Here is a 17,199-nt window from a genome sequence, read left to right on the forward strand (position 1 = left end):
AATAAATTACAAAAAAAAGAGAGAAATTCTTTTTTTTTGTTTGTTTCCTGAATTTTATTTAAGAATTCATACAAAATACTCCAGATAACTGAGTTTCAATCCTCATCTTTCTCCTCTTCTTCATCTTGATTAATCTGGAAGTAATGTAATTCGTAACTTTCTTTGCTGTTAGCAACTACGCATAACCAATCACGGAGATTATTCTTCTTCAAATATTTTTTGGTGAGATATTTCAAATACCTTTTGGAAAAAGGCACCTCGGAAGTTACAGTGATCTTGCTTTTGCTTCTTTCGATTGTTACAACACCTCCTCCGAGATTCCCAGCTTTTCCATTCACTTTGATTCTTTCCTGAAGAAACTGTTCAAAATAGGCAGCATCCATGATTCCATCTTCTACAGGATGGGTGCAGTCAAGAGTAAACTTCAGGACCTGCTTCTTTTTTATGCCCCCCTTCACCACAAGCTTTTTCACAGGCGCCATGGCGGCAGCGAAGGCAGAAAACGAGTTGGGTGAACTCGAGAGAGAAATTCTTACAAAATTTGTTCTGGGGTGGTGACATAACCTGGAGTCACATCATCTAGCCCCACAGCTGGATGGGTCCTAAGGCTGGACACTCGTGGGGCTGAACGGCTTGGTGAGGATGTGCAGGCAAATGCAGCCCCAATGGAGTTATACTGCCTGGTCCCCACTCCATGGGTCCCAAATCGCCAGGTGCAGGGGTGAATTTCCAATATCATTTGTGTTATCTTCTTCTCATTGTGGCTTGCTAGAAATTTGTTTTATTGGTCTTCTCAGAGAACCAGTTTTTGGATTCATTGATCAATGGTATTTTGGGGAGGTTGACTCTATTCATTTCCCAGGTCCTTGAAGTGAATGCTTAGTTCATTCACTTGAAATAATTTTGAATAAATGCATTTAATGTCATAACTTTCTTTCAAATGACAGCTTTATCTGCATTATCCAAGTTCTATCATGTATTTTCTTTGTTTTTCTTTTCTAAATGATGTGTAATTTTTTATTTAAATCATGAATTATTTAGGAATGTGCTTTTAAGTATTCAAACATATGAGAATTTCTAATTTAACTAAATTCTGATCACAGAATGTGGTCTTTACTATAGTGATTCATTAAAATATCTGGTCAGATTTTATAAATGTTTGATGTGTGTTTGAGAAGAATGTGAATTCTCTATCTGTTAAGTAGAGGGTTTTTATATATGTGGGTATATAATATATTCTCCAAAGAAGATATACAGATGGCCAATGGGCACATAAAAAGATGTTCAATATCACTAATGATTAGAGAAATACAAATCAAAACTACAATGAGGTATCACCTAACACTGGTCAGAATGGCCATCATCAAAAAGTCTACAAATAATAAATGCTGGAGAGGGTATGGAGAAAAGGGAACCCTCCTACACTGTTGGTGGGAATGTAAATTGGTGCAGCCACTATGGAGAACAGTATGGAGGTTCCTTAAAAAACTAAAAACATAGTTACTAAATGATCCTCTTCTGGACATATATCCAGCAAAGACAAAACCTCTAATTAGAAAAGATACATGCACCCCAGTGTTCATAGCAGCATTATTTACAATAGCCAAGACATGGAAGCAACCTAAATGTCCATGGACAGATGAATAGATAAAGAAGATGTGGTACATATATACAATGGAATATTACTCAGCCATAAAAAAGAATAAAGTGTTGCCATTTGTAACAACATGGATGGACCTAGAGATTATCATACTAAGTAAAGTAAGTCAGACAGAGAAAGACAAATATCATATGCTATCACTTATATGTGAAATCTAAAAAAATGATACAAATTAACTTATTTACAAAACAGAAATAGACTCACAGACATAGAAAACAAACTTATGGTTCCCAAAGGGGAAAGGGGAGGAGGAATAAATTAGGAGCTTGGGATTAACAGATATACATTACTATATATAAAATAGATAAACAACAAGGTCCTACTGTATAGCACAGGAAACTATATTCAGTATCTTGTAACAACCTATAATGGAAAAGAATCTGAGAAAGAATATATATTTATATATATAAAACTGAATCACTTTGCTGTACACCTGAAACTAATATAACATTGTAAATCAACTACATTTCCATTTAAAAAATATTATAGAAATCTCTGTTCCCTGAAGATGATCTGGAATAGAAGTCCATATTGGCAAGTAATCTTAAAATGACTTTACAATAAATGCATTCAAAGAGTTAAAAAATAAAATACCTAAAAAAAAATATAAAAGCTTAAGAAACAAGAAGATATGAATTAAGGAAAGATGAAAATCAAAAATAACTAAATAGAAAAACAGACATTGTGATAAAAATATTCAATGAGATAAACTCTAAACTCATTACAGTCAGAGAATAAATTATTTCAGCTTTGTTAGAGGTTTAACTGACAAAATCATAAGACATTTAAAGTGTACATTGTGATGATTTGATATACACACACATTGTGAAGGGATTACCCTCTCCCAATTTATCAAGAATTATTGAATTAGAAGATTAATCTAAGGAATTCATGTAGAATATAGCATATATTTTATTATTATTTTTTTAAAATTGCAGTATAGTTGATTTACAATGCTGTGCCAATCTCTGCTGTAGAGCAAAGTGACTCAGTTATACAAAGACAGACATTATTTTTTTATATCCTTTTCCATTATGGTTTATCACAGGATATTGAATATAGTTCCCTGTTATAGCATGTATTTTTAAACTATATTGTGGCAGTTTAAAATTACAGCCACAGATTCTTTGATACTCCTTCTATTAAGAGATGGGTCTAGCCCCTGCACTCCCCAATCTGGGCAGCTTTTGCCTTGTTTTCTGGAATAGTCACTATTGGAGCCCTGAGCTGCCATGTAAATAGTATGATTACCATGAGGCCACTACAGTGTGAGGAAACCCAAAGCACATGGAGAAGTCATGTGTGGATACTCCAGTCTATAGGTCCAGTAGAGTCCTGCCTTTGTCACTGTAGCCCAGACATGTGAATGAAAAAAAAAAAAACAGCCATTCAAGTGACCACCAGCTGTTCAAGTCTTCTCATTTGACACCCTGGACATCATGAAGCAGAGTCAAGCTATCCTTGAAGTACCTATCCAAATTCCTATCATACAGAACCTTGGAGATTAATAAAATGGTTATTGTTTCATGCCACTATGTTTTGGAGTGGTTTGTTACATAGCAATACATAGAATACACGAAGGATGCACCTAATTAGTAGTTTTAGGAAGAGAATAAACGGTACGGTGGAAGTCATATTTGGAGAGATGATACTAAGAATTTTCTAAAGTTTTTGAAATAAAAGCAGTTATTAAGTACAAAAAAAAAAAAAAAAAAGAAAAGAAATTCATATCCAGATGCACTGTAGTGAAGATGCCTAACATTGAGAATAAAGAGAAAATTTCAAACGCCACCAAAGAGAAAACATAGATTACCCACAAAAGAATGATAATTAAGACAACAGAATTCTCATCACCAACAAAGGATACCAGAGGTCAACATGGTAATAATTCCAAAGCACTGAGGGGAAAATAACTGGCAACATAGATTTCTATACCTGGCTAAGCTATAATTCAAGAATAATGGTGAAATAGAAAACTTTTCTTTCAAAACTGAGTTTACCAACCATAAATTTTTATTGAATGAATTACTAAATGATGTATTGCAGCAAAAAGAAAAGTGAGTTCACAATGAAAATGTGGTATTAAAGAAACAAGTGGTAAACACAAAAATTGATAAATTAGATTGATAAATCTAATTATACATTGATTGTATAGTAACTTTTATGTTATGTTCTAATAAATATGGAACTAAAGTTCTAGAGAGCAATAACTGCTCAATACATTTGGTAGCTAAAACACAGCCTTGTTGGGGCAGAAGGATAGTTGTATTTTAAAAACTATAAATTGTTAGGAAAATAAATAGTTAAGTATACATTTAAAAATTTAAGAGTAGCTGCTTATAGCATAGGCAAAATATAATTTATAGTTTCCAAATTAGCAGAGGTAAAAGTAAGAGAATTTGAAAAGTTATCAATTCAACAAAAGCAGTTAAGGTAAGCAAACGAATAAAACAAGGAGAAAGCATTGTAAACAGAAAATCAAAAGTAAATGGTAGAGATGGTAGAGGTACTTTTAAATAGATCATACTCATATGAATTGAACTTTCCAGTTAAACAACAGAGACTGTCAGGAATAAAAAAAGAAAACCCAGCTACCTGATGTTTACAAAAGATGCACCAATAATAAAATAGCATAGAAAGGTTGAAAATAAAGTAAAAAGTTATAGCAAGCAAATGCTAACCAAAAAAAAAGTTATAGAAGAATACGAATATCAGATAAAATAACTGTTTAAAGCAAGTATTGATAAGGATAAAAATACATTACATAATGATTAAAATTATATTAAAAATGATAAAAATTTAAAAATCACCAAGTTCTATCCAGCTAACCGTATAACCATGCAATTAAACAAAAAGTAACGAATTATAAGAAAAAAAAAAGTAGATCAACAATAATATTGGGAAGTTTTAATATAAATTTATTAGAAACTCACAGATCAATTAAACAAGACTAAGTTGAGAGGTTGGTTAATGTTTTTAGCATTAACTTGCCTTGTGTGTGAATTGTAATTTGCAGCTCATCTTAAATGGTAGCTTTATCTTTCTACCTGTTCCACTCCATTTGCTGTTTTAGTGTAGCCTCCATGTAGATTCGGAGACCCCCTAGTCCAGAACTAGGTGTCACAGGACTCCTGACCCTCAGGGATATTGGGGAAGATAACAGATCTGTCCTCTAGGCAGGAAAGCAGACTGGCATAAGTCCTGTGTCCACTGATTTCTATTCTTCCTTCCACTACCACAGACAGGTAGGGGCTTTGTTTATTTATTTTGTTTTTTAAACTCTAGGTCAGGGTGGAAATCATTTGGAAGCTTTTCCCAAATCCCAGTTTCACAGTGAGCCTGGCTAATGTGCCACACCCTGTATGGGGTGCTGTTGATCCCCAATGCTCTGAGGAATTCAAACTCCTAGCCAACTTCTACCTGCTTCCAGACCCAGAAGACCATCAGGGCCACAGCTCTAGCTTTACTAACCTAGTGGTGTTGCTTTTTCATTTCTGTTACCTAGAGATGATTATCTTGTTAATGAACCCAGACACGGCTCTTAATTAAAAAAAAAAAAAGTTTTTGTGATTGGAGTTCTTGGAGAAGATGTGGAAATTCAAAGCATAGCTCACAATACCATTTTGACTATTTTCCTCTGCCTTTCTGGATGCGAGGAACTCTGTGGTCTTGCTACCTTCTTTGGCTTTACTCAGTAATGGAGATTGAGGTTTCTTCTGTTCTCAAATGCCAGAAACCTATTAAGAATCTCTATAAATCTCCTCAGGCTTCTGGCGAAGGATGGGAGGCAGAGCACAAAGTCCCTTTGTTTCTTTCTCTCCTCTCTGATTTTCTGTGTTCATCAATTTGAGGAACTTTTAATATATTCTGGTGCTGAAAGCCTTACCCTTAAATCATCAGTCTTTGTCCTGAATTCTTCAGAGCCTATGTGATTTTGTAACCCAAAGTTTTAAAATCCTAAAGGGCAAGGGATAAAAGAAAACATGGGGGAGGGGGGAGAAACTCCACAATTTACCATCTCATTATTATTCTACCGGAAAAGAGATTTCCATCTCTGCCTTTGTGTCCTGAAAGTCCATCTCTTCCCATTTCCTCAGAAGCCACAATCCTAACTACTCAGCCTCTCTTATCTCTTATTGTTCTATCCTTTCTGCTGAAGGCTCTCACCTCTTCCTAAGACAAAACCTCTCCTAGCTTTCTCATTTTATAGGCAAGCTTTCTGAAACCACTCAAGCATCTTTGGTTACCATCTACATGCTGATGACTACCAAATTCACAACTCTAGCTCAAATTTCTCTCAAGTTCTCCAGATCTTCAAGATCTCTCAACTCCAGACAACTACAGTTCAACATGTCCACAACAAAATCATTATCTCCACATCCATTCATCTCTCCAAACTATTTCTTCTCTTATGCTTTCTATTTTCATCCAGTTTCCCAAGCAGAAACCTGGGAGTCTCCTTGATTTCTTCCTCTCCATCTCTCACAGCCAATAAATGACCAAGTCCTGCCATTATATTTCCATTTATGGCATATTTATAGCCAAGTATTTATTACATACCACTAGAGAGATAGCAGCATAATGAATTAAAGATGAGGTTAAGGTAGTAGAATAAAAAAAATTAAAATGTCATTGGATTCAAGGTAAAAATATTTTTGGTAAAGGAAACATATTAGTATTACCCAATAGAACAGAAAGTTTAAAAGAATAAAAACTTACAATTGTTAGATGGTTAGATTTAGTTAGAAGGTTTCTAGTGATCTCAAAATCACCTAAGGGGTAAAAAAGGATTTTCTGCAGAGTGTCTAGTAGTTTAACAGCTGTCTGGACTGCACTGCTTTGTAATGATTTGTTTTAAATTGGTGTTTTCACTCTTATCATATGGGTAAGAGGTAAGAGAAGGGTAACACTCGCATGGTACCCAAGGGTCAAATTCAAATGACATATTTTGTTTTGGAGAATATCAGCTTTTAAAATGGCAATACAAAGTTTCTCATGGTCTATATCAGCCTTTTTGAACTGTATCATTAAATGGAATCATCTCGAACTTGCCAGGCAGCAACAACCAGGGATGTCCTATTCAGCAGATAGAGATTACTGAGTCTGAAAGTATATTTCAGAGGTCGCCCAGTCCCTTTCTTGTTTTTAATTCAGACTGGGGATCTAGTCATTTCTTAGCGTCTCTCACGTAAAGTAGATTCTAATAGATAAATGTCTAACAACTATTACTACCACCAGGCAGTGTGCTTCTTTTCTCATGCATCTCTTCTTTCTCTTCCTCCAGACTTCATAGTTTTCTTTTTCTCTTTCCCTGCTCTTGCTTCTTTCTCAATTCAGTTTTCCTGCCTCTCTTTTTCTTTCTCACCCATAAATAGGAAAAAAAAAAAAAAAAAGCAAATGTTGAGTTTCCTGACTGGTCACATTCCAGAGAAAGGAGGAAATGCAGGTTGTTATACAACTGGGAGGGGTCAGGTGTGACCTAAAGTTAAGGGACGAGGAGAAGAGAATTATAAAGGTAAGAGAAGGCAAAAAGGTTAAGTAAAGGCTTGATTTTAGACTTTTATTACGTAAAGTGATTCTTTTGTGAAACCCATCTAGGGCATTTCATCCTTCTCAGGCTATGATGGTTCCCAGTAGATCCAAAGTTGCCAAAGAAGGTCAGTAATGATGTATTCAAAGATGATCACTCTCATCAGCTTTTGTACAAAAGAATCAGTACCTGATATTGTGTTAGAGTGAGCCATAGGAAACGCCATAGGAATTGTCTCTAATGAAGTCTTTCTTTTCAGTCACCAGTATGTGAAAAGCTATTACATCTATTTTTAATCTGTCTCCTATTCAGTTTCCAATGTTGCTCTCAGGCTTCTGTAACTTGGCAGATAGTTCAGGTATTCTTTAAAAACAATGACAAACAATGAAATTCCCAACAACCACAGCAACCGCCAAAACAGTGAAACCTACTTAGCTTTTTGGTTGGTGGGAGATGTTGAAAAATATAAGAAATAAAAGCCACCCATATATAATTTGCCTCACAAAAACAATTGCTCTTAGTTATTATATTGTATTTCTGCCCATTTTCTATGCAATTCTATGTCAGAGTTATACTTTATATATACTGCAGTATATAACTTATATAAGTTATATTAACTTAAATATAACTATGACATAGAGTTACATAGTTTGTATCTTTCAGGCATACTTTAGTCTAGAATACTTTCAGCTATGGTTTTCCATCACTTTTCTGGCGGTTGAACTATATGTATTTCTTTTGCTGCTGGGAAATAGAATTTGAAAAAGTTAAGTCTGCAAAATCTCATTCTAAAGGACTTCGCAGTTGACCAGGACACTTAAGTGGATTATCCGATTGTATGTCTTCACTTGATCTCCAGGAGGAATGGTTCCAAAGACCCCTAACAGCTTTATCACTCTACAGTATAACTGCCCCTTAATTCTCCTCTAAGCTTTAAACCCTGAGAGCAAGACTGTATTGTTCACCATTTGCACCCCAGTGACTAGCATGTGACCTAATACATAGAAAATTCGCAATATATTCTTGATGATTGAGTGAATGAAAAAGTGAGTAAATAAATACTAAAATTCTAGAAGATCCATAACTCATCAAGATTTCTCCTTAGTATCAGGATACAACCAGATTAAGGTTCCCAGAAGTAAAGGATTAGTTTAGATTTAGATTTGTCTTGAAAGAGCAGAGAAAGGTAGGAATTGATCATCACTTGAACATTCCTTATAGACCCTAAACTCTTTACCTAAAATTCCTATTGTGCTTTAATGCTACAAGTTAGCTGTCCCACAAATACTTACAGAAAAGTAATTTTCAACTTTGCTTTCTACAAGCTAATAATTACCTTCTGTAATATCCAGGCCACCGCCACCTACATTTTGGAAGTGTTGGCATCCCAATAGTTGGCATGCCATAGGTTTACCATAGGGCCATTATTAAAGAACTAAAACCATGCACGTCCTCTTGGACAAAGGATTGGATCACCTTGGGGACCATAAAGGAAAGCTTACAGACAGTGGTTGAGAGAGCAAGACAATGAGAGAGAGTGAGCCAGAGAGCCTGCCAGAGATGTCAGTTTGAAAGAGGGCAGGGAAAGCATAAGCAGGTGGTTTCGCTCCTTATGAGCCTCCTTATCTTCTTCAGTTTTGACAGATCTTGGATCTCATCTCATCCAAGTATAAAACTCCTAGTGAACTGAGACATTCTCTGCAAGTAGATGAAAGCTGTTTTCTCTCTTGGCAGTTTATACTTGGTCACATGATACAACTAGTCATACAGTTTTAAGGCAGTGTGCTGTGTACCTCTCTCTCTCCAAATGCAATTTTACAACATTCTGTGTTTTATTAAAAAAAACAAGTTTAATCTACATTAATTAGAGTGTGAAGTTGAGTGTGTGAAGCTCTTATTTACCTTACATGCATAACAAGGGCAGCACCACCTGTTGACTGCCTACTAAGTGCCTGGCACAGCTAGGTATGTTATACACATTATCTAATTGAACTTGGAGAACATGCCTGCCTCCAGAAATATAACTTAAATATCTCATTTACTTTGAAATTGCAAATGGTCCTTTCTTTAAGAAACTTAAATTTATTTAGCCCTATCCCATTACAGGAGAAAAAAATAACAATAATAAGGCCAGAATTTATAAACACTTTACTGGTGAGAAACACAAAGATCACTGAGCTTTCCGTTCTATACTCTAATCCAATTTTCTTTCTGAATTTTTAAATCTAATTTTTCTATCCTATTTTCCAACCTAGCTGATAATCTGTCTTTTCTCTTGCCATCTTCCCCAGCAGTGTTTTTTCTTTTGCCACATAATAAGAGAGTTAACTGCTTCCCCTATTCCCAAATTAGAAAACATAAAGGTTAAATAAAAGTGACTTGGACACTGAAGACTTTTTTCCTACATTGAAGTATGAGACTTTGTGGTGAGATAATTGATGAGTTACCCATAATCTTATGTGTGCTCTTTACTCATTGCCTAAGTAAATTTCATTTAATTAAAACTTTCATCATGTTGAATATAATAGATTCCTCAGATGGGTTGAAGGCCCAGAGTTCTTTTCTTATTGCTTAGTAATGACCTCTATATTCCATAGGAAGGTCGTCAGAAATTTTAAGCATTTATATGAAAGTTGTGGTCCAAATTTCTACTTTTTTCCCCAAGATTAATTGATTCAACAAACATTTATTGAGCACCCTTGTATCAGGCACCCTGCTAGGGGAGTGATAATACAGTAGTGAGCAAAACAGGTACAGTGTTTGCACTACAGAGCTTACAGCCAACTGGAGGCAACAGACACTGAACAAAGAATTACAAATATGACAAATGCCATGAAGAAGATGGGCAGGGTGCTATGGGAATATGTAATAGGTGTAGCTAACCTAGCTTGATGGGAGGTGGGGCAGAGAAGATTTTTCCAGAGAAGTTCAAGTTTAGGCTTGAAGCATAAGAAGGAAGAAGAGTTATCTAGATAAGGGAACAGCTTGTGTAAAGGCTCTAAGTAGAAAAGAACACCACCCATTCAAGGACCTAAGAGAAGGTTACTGTGGCTAGAGTGCTGACTTCAGGAAACGTTAGAGAAGAGGCAGGCAAGGACCAGATCACATAGGTCACCCTAAGGATTGGGGACTTTATTCTGAGGGCAATGGAAAGCCAATGGAAAATTCAAGCCAGGAATTAAAAAAATTTTTAAGCTTAAAATAGCTAAAATGTAGACTATAAGAATATATTAATTCACTAATTTGTTCTGGAATATGCTCTCATATCTAGTAGTCCAATGATATTAAGAATTTTTATAAATGCAGGACAAACTATCTAGGTTTAGAATATGTAGAATTTTTCTGTGAATAGAAAAGACCCTAGGATAGTTAAGCAAAGCAGAACAGTACTTGGGTACATATAAGTACCCAAGTAAGCCTTGAAACGTATGTCCTGAGTTTCTTTGCTTTTCATCTATATCACATTTTAACTTGAATTGAAAATAGAAGTGGTAAAATAATAAAGGCAGGGAAAGGAGGAAGGCATGCATGTGTGTATGAGCATGTGTGCCCACATGTGGTTTCCTATGGTTTTGAAGAAGAGCAGATTTATGACAATATCAGTATCACATTCTCTGTGCTCGAAAATAGTTGTCTACCCTCCAGAAATTAGGAAAGTAGAGACTATATAATAGGGAAAGATTTTTTTTTTCTTTTAGTGGGGTGTTTTAAGAAAAAAAATGGCAGCTTCTGGGTAATACAACAGATTTTGACATGAAATACATTGATTTTAGACTATGGACCCCAAGATGGTTTCAGTAGTACTGTGCTTGGAGTAGTAAAGAGAACCATGTACACCAAGGCCTTTGGACAGTATAAAGTGTAAGAGGATAAGGTTTTAATTTTCCTTTTTAATACTCTTCAGTCTTCCCTATGGGCATTTCTTCTTGTCTTCTCCAGATGGCCTGCATCCATTAAATTAGTAGATAGGATTTTAAGGTGTGGTTCTTTCCCAGAGGTATTTTCTTACTGGGAGTTGAGAGAAATTCTTGAAGATTAATAAGATTTCCATTAGTAAATATTAGGAGAGTGGAGAAGGAGAGCTAGCTAGCTCTGACTACCATTCTCTGTCACCTCACTGTCTCCCAAACCAGAAGTTTCTTCTCTTAAATCTTGGACTGCAATGCTTCCTGACTGTTCTGGAGGCTCAGTGACTCCTTCTTAGAAATGAATGAATAAATTCACACTTGGTGAACTGTTTGAGAAAGGCTGCTGACCCTTAGTCTGAGAAATCTTGAGCAACAGGAGACCTGAGTTTAATGTCAATTTGTATCTGTCTCACTATTTGAAGAGAATGAATTACTTACTTGATTGAATCACTTAGCTCCACACCTGAGGTGCAGTAATGAAGAGAACATGGGCCAGCTTCATATACATTGTGTCCTTCAGTACTGCAATTGACAAAGCATTCTCATCAAAATAGAAACACATTAAGTACCTATTGTACACATGATTGGGAAACAATCAGAATATGTAGGTTAAATATTAAAATAAATTAGTACTTGTTAAGGTTTCATGGAACAGGTGAGATGTGTATTATTATAAAAAGTGAGCAGGTTTACTAGGTATTAATTATCAGGCTACCAAAGCTCTGGGTAAATTTGATAGCAATGTTAATTAAGAGTAGCTTCTTGACAAGTACTTGGTGTCAGGTTGAAAACTGGCCACTCCGTTTACTTGGGAAGAAATGTGGTTATATTAGGCTGCTTTTAGTGATAAAAGGTTTTTAAAAAGTTTCAACCTTCTGGAATCTGACTCACAATGTCCTGATATTGTGTTCTTTTCTGTAATCAGTGTCATGGATAAAGAAATCTATCTTTCAGCACTGAATAAGAATAAATTTGGGTGTGTGGTCAGATTTATGAGTATTACAGACAAAGACTAGATAAACATTATTTAAAAAAATCATTTTATGCTGCAGTAGTTCTTAATTATTAGTTTTAGCTTGATATAAGAGCAAGATGGCAAAAAATAAATTGACATTCATCAAGTACCAGTGTTGTATGTCAGGCACTCATATAGTCAGTCACCTATATTATCATTAAAGTTCACAGGAAGCCTGTAATAGGTAATGTTTCCATTTTGGTCAAGGAAGAAACTGAACTTCAGAGACTGAGATGGCAGAGTTGGGATGCACACTCAGGTCTCCTAGCTTATGGTCTTTCAATAAAATCACTTAGGTATAAACTGAAAAATTTAAGATTAGGTAGGATTAAACAAAGTGAAACAGCTTCTCATCTATAATTTCTTTTGGTTTAGATGTAATCTTTATCTGCAGGGGGGGAAAAGGTGAATAATACTGCAGAAAGATGCTTGTATTCTACAAATCTGTTGATGGGGACTAGTAGAAAGAGATGAGATTAGAAAATGTACATTAAGCAATATGTAAATTTGGGTCATAATTTTTCTGAATCCTATTGTTTTTTAAAGTTATTTTCAAGATGGGCATCAATGTTTTACAATCTGTAAAATGTAAATGTTACTATTCTATCTAGTTTGTAGGGACACTAAAGCTATTGAAGAATCTTGAAACATTATTAGGAAAACTGCTATAAAATATAAAGATTGCTTATATGTCTGACCTTCATCTGTGCACTTAAAGCACTTGGTTCTTACCTTAATTGTTGCACCCATAATATTGCATCCAAATCATGTCTCTATTCTCTGGTATCTCTACCAGAAGGTGGGTTCCTCCAAGACAGGGACCATGTCTCTTCCATGGTGGTATCCATAGTAACCTGGACAGTGTCTGAAATATAATAAATGCTCAGTAATGTTTATCAAACAAACAACACAACAAAAGGATTCATTTTTTCCAACCCAAGTTTCCTTATTTCCAAAATGAGAAGATACTAATATTTTTCTAGATCGTCAGGCGGGTCATGATATATGCTCATATACTGTTGACTGGAGATATGAGGCACAGACATAAAAAGTGTCCTTAGGATGATTACTAAGGGGGTGGTTATTTTACACAACATAAAATTTTTATTCTGTTTAAGATCTTTTAAAAAAATCTAACCAGTAAATTTCAGGAAGAAAATCTAAGGTATTTTAGGTAATATGTAGTAGTAATCTCCATCCTTGGGCTCTCAGGGTTGAAGAAAAGCCGGATCCTAAACCAGAGATGAGAACAATCTTTCACTAGGTGGCTCTCTTTCCCATGAGTGGGCGGCCCCTCGGTGGGTGGAGGGACGAGACAGGGCAATGTACAGCTGCAATCACCGCGTGTCACACCGCATCACAGTAGGCGCATGCAGCACGAGGGGCATAGTTCAGTTTCTATGTCGTTAATGATAATCTGTCCTTGGGATTTATTTCAAAGTAGCTTGTACTTTCATTTCCTCCAAACTTACACATAGACATTGGCCCAGTCTTTTTTTTTTTTTTTTTTGGCCCAGTCTTTTAACGGGTGCGGTCTCAGAGAAGGATTTTTTTTTTTTTTTTTTTCAGAGAAGGATTTTGATAGCGCCTTTTCACCTAGCATGAAAGACAAAAGGAATCAGGTACCCCGACCGAGCCAAACCAAAATAGCCCATTAAAATTCTGATTTTAACTGTCCAGTGAGGGCTGCATTCCTGGAGGGGTTTATACCGTTATTCATCCTAAAGTACTTTGGGACAGCTGTTTAAACGCCTCCACAATACGAATGGAAAATATAATTTGTAAAATGTCAAATAATTCTTTCAAACCGCTAACACGACGACTTCTCCAGCTACTTCTCACACACTCATTATTATTGAGCCCATTTACGTTATTCTGCTTTTTTTAGCCTCAAACATGAGACAAAATACACATAATAAACATTCAAAAAGATTTGTTCTAAGAATGAATACCCTTTTCCTAAAAGCCTTTCATAGGAACTTCGCTCAAGTATCTAGGTTTTTCTTGATACTATTTTACACAATGTTTTCCTCTCCAACCCAAAAGATTCATAGTGACAAGTTCTAAAATACTACAAACGCCTGAGAGAAGGAGGAAGTTTGCAAAGGAGAAAGGAACTCGGAGGTCTGTTTTTGATAAGAAAGGGGGACTCCCACTGGGGGGTGCCTCTCAGAGGGATGGCGGTCGTGAGCATCTCGCCACGTCCCCTGCCCTAAGTGCTGAAAAATCACTTGTTAGCCTTCCAAGATGAGTTCCCACTCTCACTCTGGCCTCCTCGCGGCAGAAGGTGGCTCGTGAAGGCCGCGTGGGGGGTCTCGCAGGAGGCTAGGTCGCCGAGAGTGTGTGTGGGGTGGGGTTTGGGGGATTTCAGTAAGAGGTCGACCCGCCGGGGAAAGTCGTATGTCCCCGTCGGCAGAAAAGGGATCTCGGCAGTCGTGTGCCGTTCTCCTCCCTCAGGGACCCCGTCCTGGCGGGACCCCGCCTCCCAGAGCCGGGGGCAGTTGTGGGGAAACCCCTCGCCCGCCTCGCAGCCTAGCGCCGCCGCCTCGCCTAGCTTGCTCCAGCCCGCCGCCCACCAGCCTTCAGGCCCAGCATCTTCTGCGTAGGCCCAGCCCTCCCCAAGCCCGGCACGGAGAGGAAAACTATGGAGGTGGTTCCCGCCCGCAGGCGGGTGGAAAAGCCCATGGTGAATGCCTCGGGGTCTCCCCCATTGCTACGGGAAAGGGAAAGGGAGGAGAAAATGAACTTCTCCGCCCAGGAAAACTACCCGGATTCCCAACCTGGGGGAGGCCTTTAGATGGAAGGGAAGCCAAGGGAAACCCTGGGCTCTTTCCGGGGAATCCACTCGCCAAGGGAGGGTCATTCTGTCTGCACACATTGGTTACTATGACAATTCAACTACAGCCTCCAGTTGCCTTGGCAGCTGCTTATCCAATCCGATTGGTTTCTTTTCTCTTCATCCCTGGGCTCCACCCTATCCCTTCCAACAGCCTCCCTGCGTGCAGGGGGTGGGGCCACAGAAAAGAGGAGGGGGTCCTTAGCTTCACTCTAGGGCGCGAGGGCAGGCCGGAGACGAGGGACTGGCTGCCGGAACTGTAGGAGGAAGGGGCGTCGTTTCCGGTAGGGAAGAGTGGAGGAGTGGAAAAAGGAAGAGAGAAATCGGGTGGAGTGCAAAGACGGGGGAAGACTTTGAGTGTAACTCCCGGTTGATTTGAGCTCGATGTTCCCGGTGAGGCTGGGGTTGCCCCCTTGCGCGGGAGGAGCGAGGTGGATTGGCCGGAAGCCGCCAATCGCCTACAGTGGGCCGCCCAGCAACCGCACAGGCGCCGCACCACTAACTGATCCCAAGAGGGAGCGCTACAGAGAGGCGGAAATCACCCGGAGGGACCGGCGCCGCTGAAATCTCGCGAGAGAGACCCCACTTCCTTCCTCTGCTTCTCCCTCCTCTTTCCCCCGCCCCTATCCCTTCTCCCTCCCCCTCCCCCCTCCCGGGTCGGAGTGTCCCTGCGCCCCACGGGCCGGAGAAGCAGCGAGAGCAGCTATCCCCGCTCCCTCCCCCTCGCCTCACTCACCCCCACCCCCCGCCGAGCGAGGAGGAGCCGGAGGAGAGGAAGATGGCGGCGGCCGCCAGCACCCGCGGTGCCGTGGGGCCGCTCCGAGGAGCCTGAGAGACCCACAGAGGCTTCGCGGGAAGACGCGGCGGCGGAGGATGAGCCTGCAGAGCGCGCAGTATCTCCGGTGAGTGCCGAGGCCGGCCCGGTACGTAGCGGGGAGCGGGCCGAAGGTTGGGGCATGGAGCAGCAGACACAGAGGTGGTATGTCCGGGGTGGCGGGGGAGTTGCTGTGTCCTCTCCTTCCCCGGCAGGGAGGCGGGGGCTGCGAAGATCAGCGGGAGGGGGCGGAGCAGGCACACACTTGGGTGCCTAGCCCCCGCGAGCAGGACTGAGTGTTCCAGCGGAGCCGGCTAGTCTCGGTGCGAAGAAGGAGGTTAGGGAAGCGTGAGAATGTGTGTGCGCGCGCGCCCCGGGTCGCGGGCTCTCTAGTGAGGGGTGGTGGGAGGCGGCGGGCGGCGACCCGGAGTGGAGGTGGGTGTGGAGGTGTCTGATCCCCGTGGCAGGGAAACGTGGTGTGTGGGATTGACTGGAGCGATGAATGGGGAGAAGACAAGGTGGAAGTCTGCACACCTGGGGTGTGTGCGGGGCCGGGGAGGGAGGACTAGAGGAGGGGGAGACCGCAGGAAGCTGGAGTTTGTTTTTCATTCTGGGGTTGGAAGTACTGAGGAATAATGGCATCTGTAGTTAGTTGGCGGAGTGCAGGTGGAGGGCATAAAGAAGGGAATGGGTGACGAAGTGAGGAAAGAAGGAGGCACTACGGATGCGGTTGGGTTCCCCCGAAGAAACTGGGTTAGAATCAGTGCAGTCGGAAGATACCATTCTAAGAGTCGTGTGGATTCATTAAGAGTGGTGTAAGGAACTTGTATGTCGAGGTAGAGTGACATATGGCTGCAGAGTGTGAGAGTATGTGATGTGTATCTGGGGAGGGTTAAGGGGGCGATTGACACACATTGTAGGAGGAAGAAGATGCAGACACATTGGAACCAAGTACATGGTGGCGAGAGCATATTGCACCAGCTATTGTGCAGCTAGGAAGGTTCCATGGATGCAGAATAAGAGCTTGGAGGTAGAGGTAAACGAGGGTCAAAATCTTGATGACAGAGAAAAATAAGATTGTCAGAGCCTGGGATTAATTAGGGACTTGCCACTGCTTAGAAAAGGGGAAGGAAGATCCAGAAACGGGTCCTTTTTGTCTTTCAGTAGCAGAACTAAGAAGGGCAGGCTTATGGGAAAACGATTTTAAAAGTGGTTTCATACCTTGTGGAGGAGGGAATTGGACGGGGTAGAAGTCTGAAATGAGCAGAAAAGTCACTTTAGCTGTTTAGTGAAGTGAAAGTATTGATGTGTGAGTGGATCCCTGCATGTATGTTTCAAGAGAAGGTTTGTAGTTAGGTGATACATGAGGGTAGCTATTCTGCTTTTGAAAGTAGTAATCGTTTTATTAAGCAGTGTGTGTAGAGGAGGGAATGATG

The 17,199-nt window shown here is 39.6% G+C and overlaps 3 protein-coding genes across 8 annotated transcripts in view; 1 reads left to right on the forward strand and 2 right to left on the reverse strand.

Annotated features, from left to right (window-relative positions):
- The window catches only part of NMNAT2 (nicotinamide nucleotide adenylyltransferase 2), a 206,363-nt gene extending 190,314 nt beyond the window's left edge, over positions 1–16,049 (reverse strand). The window contains exons 1-3 of the mRNA XM_059937698.1: positions 15,686–16,049; positions 12,846–12,978; positions 11,537–11,620 (exon numbers count right to left, since the gene is read on the reverse strand). The gene's annotated coding sequence lies outside the window, so the exon portion shown is untranslated. The remainder of the gene's footprint in view (positions 1–11,536; positions 11,621–12,845; positions 12,979–15,685) is intronic.
- LOC132353103 (large ribosomal subunit protein eL22-like) lies at positions 81–497 on the reverse strand. Its single transcript, XM_059904025.1, has one exon. The coding sequence runs from the start codon at positions 480–482 to the stop codon at positions 96–98; it is 387 nt and encodes a 128-aa protein (XP_059760008.1). The 5' UTR covers positions 483–497; the 3' UTR covers positions 81–95.
- The window catches only part of SMG7 (SMG7 nonsense mediated mRNA decay factor), a 73,191-nt gene continuing 70,588 nt past the window's right edge, over positions 14,597–17,199 (forward strand). For 3 of the 6 annotated variants that reach the window (XM_059937668.1, XM_059937643.1, XM_059937653.1), the window contains exon 1: positions 14,598–15,851. Coding sequence is in view for 1 of the 6 variants with exons in the window: in XM_059937653.1 (XP_059793636.1) it covers positions 15,823–15,851 (29 nt within the window). In the remaining 5 variants the exon portion in view is untranslated. Of the gene's footprint in view, positions 15,852–17,199 lie in introns of all 6 variants that reach the window. The other 3 variants (XM_059937630.1, XM_059937662.1, XM_059937672.1) reach the window with 3 other exon arrangements.

This window comes from Balaenoptera ricei, chromosome 1, assembly GCF_028023285.1.
Source record: "Balaenoptera ricei isolate mBalRic1 chromosome 1, mBalRic1.hap2, whole genome shotgun sequence".
NCBI classification, from domain to species: domain Eukaryota; kingdom Metazoa; phylum Chordata; class Mammalia; order Artiodactyla; family Balaenopteridae; genus Balaenoptera; species Balaenoptera ricei.